This window comes from Phragmites australis, chromosome 4 (genome assembly GCF_958298935.1).
Source record: "Phragmites australis chromosome 4, lpPhrAust1.1, whole genome shotgun sequence".
In the NCBI taxonomy this organism is placed as follows: domain Eukaryota; kingdom Viridiplantae; phylum Streptophyta; class Magnoliopsida; order Poales; family Poaceae; genus Phragmites; species Phragmites australis.
In genome coordinates this window covers 46,438,219-46,448,545 of record NC_084924.1, presented here as the reverse complement: position 1 = coordinate 46,448,545, position 10,327 = coordinate 46,438,219, and the positions used below count along the sequence as shown (strand labels likewise).

The 10,327-nt window shown below is 45.6% G+C and overlaps 1 protein-coding gene across 1 annotated transcript; it reads right to left on the bottom strand.

Annotated features, from left to right (window-relative positions):
* Positions 1-1,829: 1,829 nt before the first annotated feature.
* Positions 1,830-4,425, bottom strand: LOC133916866 (probable myosin-binding protein 4). The gene is made up of 2 exons (XM_062360744.1): positions 3,243-4,425; positions 1,830-3,166 (listed from the first exon to the last, which is right to left on the bottom strand). The coding sequence occupies exons 1-2, from the start codon at positions 4,231-4,233 to the stop codon at positions 1,830-1,832; spliced, it is 2,328 nt and encodes a 775-aa protein (XP_062216728.1). The 5' UTR covers positions 4,234-4,425.
* Positions 4,426-10,327: the final 5,902 nt, after the last annotated feature.

The following is a 10,327-nucleotide window of genomic DNA, read 5'->3' as shown; positions in this document are numbered from 1 at the left end:
GATCTGTGCTGCCCAGTTGCTGCAGAGAACTCCCTTGGAAATGCTTCTCCAGACCTTTTGCGTGTTTAAAGTGGAGTGAGATTATTATCCCGGATCGTTTGGTGGTCATGTCCGGAAGAAATCGCACCACTGCTTTTCAGATTGGCATCTTGAGTCGTGACGTCTGGGTTTTAGCCGAACAAGTGTAGCAACTAGCAAGCACCACAATGTGCTCGTGCGCTTCAAAACCCCGGGACGGGCCGGTTGCTGGGACATTGTGCGCGCGCGTTGGCGTGCGCCGGCGCTCGTAGGGACCTCACCTCGCCTCGCCTGCTTCCACGCTTGGAGGGTTGTTGCCTGCCACGCGCGCGGGTAGGCAGGCTCAACCGTGGAGGCACCGCGAGGGTCCCGCCCCACCACCGGGCGTCGGTGGAGCGGACGGTGTTTGCGCCGCGGACGGACAAGCCGCGTAGCACATCTCCCGGTATGAGTTCGTATGTTTCTGTTCAGCCGGCGGCGCGGCTACTCCTGTCCTGACCGGGGTGCTGGGCGCGCGGTCCGGTTGCTTCTCGTCTTGGTACGCGTCGGCTATTCTCTCGTTACACCACTGGCTTCTCTCTCTTTCGTGTGCAGTGCTCTCTTCGCAATGCACTGAACAAAAATCATGCTTGCCAATTGTCACAACCTTGCTACAGTATTACTATATATTGCCTGTGTCAGTTCTTCACGGTCTGAAGACCCATCTATGCTGACCAGGAACCAAGTAGCTTCCCCCTGTTTCACACTCACCAACTAGCATCGGCTTTTTTTTTAAAAAAACAGTGGGACCCATTTTCACGATCTTTTTTGGAGGTAGGGTCAGAGCGGTCTCTCTGTGCACGTCCGCTCTGTGTATGCCTGTGCGAGCGCCGTCCTTACCAACCGGGCTAGCGCCCTGATGCAACTGACATCGGTTTTGGATAGGTCAACTCAAACATTCTGGCTGCTAGTAGCCTCGAGCAAACATAATGTTTGCAAATTGTGGACATGCGACCCAGGTGTGCGGGTGAACTCATCTTGGCATGAACAACCATATTTCAACAGCTGGTCCACTAACTGAACTGATCTCAACAAGGGCTGCAAACTTTAATCACACCGACAAACTAGCTCCTAACAAGTAACAACCACCTCCCACCAGATCAGTGTACAAGAAATATCTCTCTACTTAACTATGCTGAGACATCACTGTAACTAATGGAAGAAAGATGACTCAGGAATCTGAAGTCACATTTAGCAAGTTCAGATATGTGTATGATCTGCTCCTCCATGTCTTGCAAGATCACCACCGGATGATCCCATGATCCTCTGCCACTACCATCTGTCACATCTCCGAGCTGGAGGATCATGCTACCATCATGGTGCAGTAACAGTAGCAGCTCAACGGCAGCAACTGAAACAAGAGGTTGGATCAAAATAATGATGATGAGAGTTTCTACTGCAGATTGGAAAGAAAAAGAACCAAATAATGCCAAGTATTCAATGACACAGCATTAAGTGGGCAAAAGACACACCTATAGATAATTTGGTGACCTTTGCCTGCGTGAGATCGATGATTTTGAATTTACGTTGACGGAAACAAAAAGCTGACAGTCATCAATCATGTATTGTGTGGGACAGTACAGCATGGAAACGAACGATGTTAGGTGCCCCGAACACCCGAGCATAGAACCTATATTGCTTGGCATCACGTAATTTACGCTACATATTTTCATTGTACTCAGCTTGTTCTAAAACATTCAAAATAATTGCTCATTGCTAACAGATAAACTAAACTACAACTATGGTCTATCATTACCTTCAGAGTGATTAGCTCATAAAACTGCCATGTCTCTTTGTTCAGCCATGATTCTTCGCAGCTCTCGCAAATGGCTAGTTATCTCCTGAACACATTGTACTCCATCACCGCTACAATTAAGAGAACTCAGTATTTGCCTGAGAAAATTCTGATCTGCTTCAAGTGCCTTGAATCTAGTATTCAGGAGAGAAACTTCATGTTCAACGCTTGTCATAGAATGAATTTGTACATCATCTAAGTGGGAAAATGAAGCAAACATTTTTTGGTTCCCAATAGATTGATTTTCATCATTTTGTTGAGAAGAAACTGATTCACCATTGAAGTCTTCCCGAGGCAATAGTGAAGTCCCCAACTCTGAGTTATCTATATATTGGCCACCACCCATTGGGCGATCTTTCAATGGCCCATTCTGTAGAGTATCATTTGCACCACCTAAATCAAGTCTATCTGTGGAGGACATGGCGAGTGTATCCTCCAATCTGCGTAAGGAATCCAAAATCTTTGCCTTTTCATCTTCAAAATCAAACATGGTACTGCTCATGAAGTCTGACTCATCCAAGACTCCAAATGCCATAGCTCCATCAGTAGCACCAAATGGTACATCGGGAAGCCTTCTCCGATAACTCTCAAGTTCAGATTCCAGGTCAAGCATTTCCTTCTCCCTTTCTGTAAGCAAGTCATTTAACTTTTCAATTGCTTCCTGGTCATGATCAGCCTGCTCTTCCATCATCCGGAGATACTGCAGTGCTTCCATGTGCATTGCAGCCTTTTCCTCTTGCAACCTATTGATCATAGCCATCGCTTCGCTTGCTGCCACCGCTGAAGCACTTCGTTCAGCTTCGAGCTCCTTATAAAGCATACTCATCTTTTTCCTGTTAAGCTCAGCCTGCTGCTTCAAGCGCTCAAGAGAACTTTCACCTTCATCCTCACTCGTGGCATTGGCATCAAATGGCTCCAGATTTGAGTTGTTACTCTCGAGAAATGGTGCCATACCAGTAGCATCATATTGTCTGTACTCATCAATCTGTGTGCTGATTCTGGGGGTAGTAGCCGTCTCACTCCAAGGGCCATCAAAGCCTCGTGCAGAAGACAATTGTGACAGAAATGTCTTCACTTCTTCATCAGTTTTTGAATTGGTGTCCCTAGCTGAGATTATTTCGGATAAACGAGATTTAAGGTAGACTCTACTGCCAGAAGAATTTTTCATGCTGTTGTTGCGGTTGACATGAGCGCCTGGACTTGAGCTTGTTCCAGCATTTGCGGAAGCAGCAAAACCCTTCGTAGCTTCCTCATCAGGGCTTCCTGAAACACCCTCACAAGAATCGGCGACTTCCTCAGTACCAACAAGAAAAGCTACAATACAAACTCGACATACTCAGAAATAGTTGAAGTTAGATAAGGATGACAACGTTTTGGATAGCATACATACTTTTCTCTTTTGGAAGCTCTGAACAAACTTGTTCAGGCATAGCCTTTGACTGCGTGTCTATATTGTTGTCACTTGCATTGACTTGACACCAGTTGATTTCATCCAAACCATGCCCAATAGCACGATCCGAAGATTTTGAAACATTGCCAACCTTGGTGCCACTAGACTGACTCTCAATATCTCTCGCAGTATTCAGTGGTTTCATGCGCTTTGTTTTAACAGTATCATCAGAAGGAAGCATTGACAAGCCGTTGGCGCTGGAGATCATTGGTTGCAGCTGAACATCATGACTTAAGATGTCCTTGGCTCGTTCTCTAGCTTCATGAGGTATTGCATTGCCATCATCATCACCATCTAAGATGTGAATCTCAGATTCAGAATCGCGGCGGACCTTTAGCTTTCTGTAACCTTCATATGGCAAGTGATCATAGACGTCATCTGAAGAATGCACAACACTTGACATGGCTTTTACTTTGGTCATATCATCATCTGGAAATCTGCCTTCTGCAACCTCAGATAATCTGGGTGCATTACGTGTCTTCTTGAGCGGCACCGAACAGCAAGAACACAGCTGCGTGTGCCTAGATCTCGGCCGAGAGTTCACCTTCTCCTTAACGCTCATGTTTGTCAGGTTACCAGGTTTACCAACCGACGCAGTGCAAGAACGGAGGCACCTTTCACATAGATCATCAGAGTTTGCAAGCTTGCTGTGACTCTGGCAATATGACAAACGCGAGATTTCCAGCCTGTGTGCAGCACAAACCAGTTCTTCAGAAAACCAGGCCTTGCCATGTAGAAGCCGATCCAATCTTGAGCACAGGATACATGGTGAGCGGAGCCTGCAGATGCGTGCTAACCTTGTCGCTGAGTAAGACACAAGGGCGGTCACGAAGAGCATTATGATCAGGCAGCACTCGCTTAAGGCATGGCGCAGCACGGGCCAGAATTGCCGCGAAAAATCTCGCGACCTTGCATGAGCTCTCGTTGCCATGAAAGCTCAACTCACCCCCCTATTTGCATGTAGGTTGCTTCAAAATTGTCTTAATTTCTCACTCAGTTCCCATCAATGAAGCACAAAGATACTCAAATCACACCAAATTATAAACGGGGACACGACAATCAGAGAATCTTGGTAACTCATGCCAATGTATGGTCTCCAAAGGTGAAAACTTCCCCGCAGAAACTTCACCAGTGCGGCAAGGAGCAATCACAAGGTTGCTCTGAACCAAGACTGGATATGTCTCTCGCATGCCAATTTTCATACAGATCGCAAGAACCCTATCTTTCCACCCAATTGGATCAAAGGATACAATCTTTCCTGCAGAAGCACTGCATTAATGTAACATTCAGGGTTTCTCATCCACACCAGATTGTTCAGATAAAGAAGAAGGTATTTCGGAACATACCAACGCGGCAAATCTTCGATCAAGAAGCTGCAAATCTTTATCCAAAGCACAAATTGGGAATATACCGGCGAGGTAAAGAACGAAACCCAGTGGAATCGACACAAGGGCCAGGGATGTGGAAAAAAAACCCCAGAAACTGGGAAAAAAGTTCTTTTTTTTGCGAATGTGGAAAAAAAGTTCTTGGTTGCGAAGAGGAGGCCAAATGGCTCCCCCTCTCTCTGTGTAGGATTCGGGAGGGGGGAGAGAGAGAGGAAGGGAGGGAACACATGTCCGTCGTCTCCTCCCTAAATCACGCATTTCTCTCTCTAACCTTTACATGCGATGCGAGGTCGAGAGATTTAAGCATGGCCTCTCGTTACGTTGGGGGAAGAAAACTAATAAAAGCTTTACGTTAGGGAAGAAAACCACCAAAAGCTAGAGAAAGAAAGCAGAAGAATGTGCACTGAAAATCAAATAAATACATAGTGATGGTAAAAGACTTATGACCCTTCAAATCATTTCCTGATAGTCTAAAAAATACCATTTGCTGGAAATTTTGGGGATGGACGAATGCCTCTACAGCATTATGATACTTTCTGGAAATGCAGTAGCTATTGGTGCTACTGTGAGTATGTGACAGCCTACAGGTATTACTGGATTACTTTTCTATGGTATTACTACAAAACTGAGGAAATTCCATGGTCTATTCTAGTTGACCAAAGTTTAATCAAGGCCCTTAATGTTTCCGTACGACCGTACCCAAGTGTTTGGAATGCAAGAATGTCAATGGATTTCCCCTAAGGATTTCATATAAAATAGTTCTGCCAGGGACCAACATTAGGAAGGACCAATGCGCATGCATTTACATGCTAATGCTCATTCGTTCGCACATCCTTAATTACGAAATTATATTTAATTAGTTATGTTTTTTATTGGGCAAACTACCTAGATTAGACATCGTGTGTTCCCTACTAACTCCCTTCCCTCTCTCGATGCCTCCATCAAGAGAGGAAGGCGTTATCATTTTTGTTTCCCTATGTTTTCAGTGCAAATTGCCACAATTTACAAAAGCAAAAATCTATAAGACATAGAGAACAAGTTTGGATAATTTTACAAGCAAATCAGCACCAACTTCGGAAGCAAGTTTTTTCTAATTTACAAGCATATCCATACACATTCAGAGAGCAAAATTGTTCCAATTTACAAGCAAATCCATGCTAACTCAGAGAGGAAATTCATATACAAACTTAGAAGCAAATTTATTCAATTTACAAGCAAATCAAAACAAACAAAGAGCAAGTTTGTTCCAATTTACAAAAGCAAATCCATATGAAATCATAAAGCAAATTTATTTCTGCCCATGGAGCAAATCCAAGTGCAAATTTGTTTCAATTGAGAAGCAATTCTAGCAAACTCATGACTAAGGATGAGGTTACTCCTCCAAATGGACACCATCGAAGCCCAGGTCAATCTGCATCACCAAGATACATGCGGGATTGTGTAGATTACTTACACACCACAAAATGGTGATGCCGTTGAAGCTCGCCGATCTGCAGTAACACTCGTCGTGTAGGCCGCAACAACAACTGAGCTTTCTCTTAGGGTGCTCCCCGATGCGCCTTAGCCACCAACAACCGAACTGTAAAATAAAATTGAAAAGCAATTCAATGTATTTGCTTGGCATATTTGAAGCACTGTATAGGCAAATTCATACAAATGTAAAAGGTAAATCGGTCGAAAATGGTAAGCAATCTGTTGCAGCTCTACAAGCAAAAAAGCAATTCGACGGGCAATCTAATAGGTAGTTGCACCTGTGTGCGAGAATCAGGTCATCGCGCCGTGAGGTCACACGCTGGGGTCAGGGCGCGGGCGGAGGAGCGTGGCCGCTGTCGACGAGGAGGTGGCAGCCCGATCCATGACCTCCAGCGATGAAGCGCCCTCTAGCTCTCGTGCCAGGGCCTCGTAGACCACGGACGCTGGGATGACAGGGGCTGCCTCCTCCGCAGCTGGCACCACCGAGGCTGTGAAGGCGGACACCAACCGTCTCCCTATGTCCACTATGGGCAATGGGAGAATCGCTACGGATGGGGCTGCGACCACCTCCTGCCTCCTGGGCGCTCGCACGAAAGTGATGGTGGGATCACCTAGGGGCGCACGCACGAGACGGTGGAAGCGCCGAGGCAGCATCGAGGCACGAGAGCAGCCGGATCCAGCAAACTGGATGCGGGGGGATGGTGGTACTTGTTCTTCTTTGCAAGGTGCTTGAACGATTCACCCAGTTTGATGACCTCAGGTGTGGTCTTCTGCCTAACAAACTCCGCCCATTAGTCTAGCGTAAATTTTCTGTATTTATTAAAAGGTACCAAGTTTTTCTTCACGAAGTCCTTATTCAGCTCACTCTTCATGCCCCAGAACCTTTTTCTGGTGAGAGCGCCTCCAGAGGTGAGCAACAGGGCTCGAACCCGGGTCACCCACATAAGAGCTGGCTTTGTCGCTGCATCCATATCCTTTGTCGCTGTAGCCGTCCAGACTCCGTGGAGTGCGAGAAACGACATAGTAAAAGGAAGGGAGGAGAAGAAACAATATGCTATTGGTACCCTACGGTGTGTTTTCTACGGAGATCAAGATAGATCAAAGTATTTATATCAAAGTATTAAAAGATCAAGATCAAGATCGAGATCGAGATCGAGAGAGAGAGAGAGAGATGGTGGAAGTATCAAGGTATCACCAAGGCATAAGAGCTGCGAGATCTAGCAAACTGGATGCGAGGGGATGGCCGACGAGCTCCCACGTGTCTAGACCTGTTAGGGGGGGGGGGGAGCACCAAAAGAGCTCAGGCAGCACCGCACTGCGAAGGTGGTTGGATCCAGCTACTCCATGCCAGGGGGATGGCCAGCGAGCCTTCATACTCCTTGATCTGTTGCAGAGAGAGGGGGGGATTGATGAGGGAGAGGATGAGTCAATGTCTGTTGGAGAGAGAGAGGATGAGTCTATGCGATGAAGAGGGGATTGGATATAGGAGGGGATGGATCAAATGGATATAGGTGCAGGGGAGTTGGATCGGACGGCTGGCACGGGCATACAGGTGTGTGAGCAAACGCCTGCATGTCTAGAACGAAGTCTTTACCTATTAAGAATCCATTTTTCTGTTAATGATCTGGAACATAAACTATACAAATAATTCAATTGTGCATGCCAAAAGTATGGAACACTTTTGGACGGTGCAGTTCATACTTCATACAAGGTCCTAGAGGTGATCAGCAGAATGCCAAGGAGATGCTCGATTTGGACGCTGCATGAGCCCATACAGAATCTAGCATATGCAATATGTTCTTCACTTCCTCTACAACCTTCCGCTGGAAATTCCTGCCTACACCAATCAAGAACTCTCCCATGAGTCACTGTCAAAAACAGAGCCAGCTAAAGCCCATCTTCTTCCGGACAAACAAAAGTAACCCAGAAGATATATAAAGTAAAAACTAAAAATGCAAGTAATTAGTTGTTTTCTCTTCTTTTTTTCACCGCATCCCTAACACCCGTTTGCCCTCCCCTCTCTTTCACGCCCCCACAAGAAAAAAGCTCTCTTTGCTGCTGCAGCAGAGGCAGAGCAGGTTGCCGCATGACCAATTTCGTAAGTGCTAAGCTTAGAATCAAAACAACCCGGCAAGGCAATGCAACCCAGGGCGACGCAGTACGTGCAAAGCGAAAGAAATCCTTTGCTTGGGAATAAAATCTTGTACCATGCAATGTCTCAGGCTTTCGGAAAGAAAGACCTTTTTTTCAGACGCTTAACAATCTGCATTACTTCTGCCAGCACAACTACGTTTTAAATATCATCAGATATGATGATGACATATAGATCCTAAGACCATGTATCATAGAGACACCATGCTATTTTTCAACTTAGCTGATCTTTGCTATGGTATTTTTCAAATTCACCCATAACAAAATATGGTACACTTTCCATCTATTTAAGAAGCAGTAGCTTGTTTGCCGTCGACTGTCGTTGCGGCGGCTAAGAAATTGTGTCAGTAAGTAGTCATGAATTCATCATAGCTCTCTGACGTGTTCGTGTTGGGATACATGGCTATAAGACGTTCTGCGAGCTGAGCTAGTTTGACTTGAACTAAAGATCGTCATCAGCGTGCTAATTATGATGCGCGGTTTCGATTGTTCTTCATGCAAGATGTGGTGTGAAAGCAACGACAGCGAAAGAAGCATCTTGTATATGTGCGATAAGGCTGCGGAAAGCACCGACCCCGGCCGGGCGATAACAAGCTTCCCTAACTCTCTTCGTGCATATAAGTCCATATGAATTCTCTCTCTCTCTCTCTCTCAAACACACACACACACACGAATCTACATGAGCATGAACTCGTTCGTCGTTCCGGATCTCTCTCACATATGGCAGTTGAGGGGAATGTTGTCTGGTCGGAGACCTAACACCGGGGAACGATCGATGGCACGGCACGGTGGAAGGTTTCGGACCAGGCTTCATTCCCCCCAACTCAACTGTTCCTCTTCCTCTGAATCGTCCGGGGCTGGGACGATGGCGATCTTGTCGCGGAAGGACCTCCAATCCCTTACTTTTGATGCTAGCTTGGACCAACAACTCCATCGTTTCTTTTCAGTAAGCAAACTTCTGTTCCTGTCATAAATTAGCTCGTCTGCATATTAGACCAGGGGATCATGTGTTAGCTTGGACTCTGTAATTATTTGGCCACACTTGCTCCAAGTTTGGAGAATTTCCAAGACAAGTCTTTTCCGCTTCGGCTCTCTCTCTTACCACATTGTCATTTTTAAGTTGTAACCTTAGCCCCTGGTTGCTATATTTGAGAGAGAGAGAGAGAGAGAGAGAGAGAGAGAGAGAGAGAGAGAGAGAGAGAGAGAGAGAGAGAGAGAGAGAGAGAGATTAGGGCATAATACCCAACATAAAGCCTCTTTGGCATACATAATTATATAGAAGCTTACAGCACCATGCAGACTAAATGACAGTAACAAAATCACTGATGTTTTTTGGGGAAGGAAAAAAATCACCGAGGTACTTCAATACAGTAGTCAGTAGTTGTAGCAAATATTTTTTTGCTAGCTGCTAACTTTACTAGGTGGGCGTGGGCAATGATAATCACAAAAGCTAGCTTGGGTTCGTGTCGTCCTCGTTACGAATCTTTCCGATCATGGAAATATCGCTTCCAAGATTTTCAATAGCCTTCATGTGTGGCAACCGAAGCATCTCTGCCAAGCCATGCCGTTGCCGACCCCGTTAGGTACGTACGCTGGAACCGAACCGACCCCATTTGTATTCCCATTTACGTTCAGCGATCTTGATTCCGGGTTAAAACAATAACAAAACCTTAGCTGCCTAAACCTAACCAAAAACTTTATGCTTGGCAACAACCAATCTTGCTAGCGTATGATGAGTGATGTGCATCCTCCCTTGTATCAATATCAGAAAAGGATTTGAACTGGTGTCGATCTAGCAGGTAGGATCGTGACAATGATGTGACGCACAGTAAATATATAGTGCAAGGTAAACATTAGCATGTAGTGGATGTACTAGTCATACAATATCAAGAATGCGACCTAACAAGAACAGTGGTTTGATGGTAGCAGGGCAAGGAAAAAGTGATACCTTGATCCAATTGTTCCGCCGAACTTTTGACCAAAGAAAATTCAGTGGACGATAAAATTCCGAAGGAG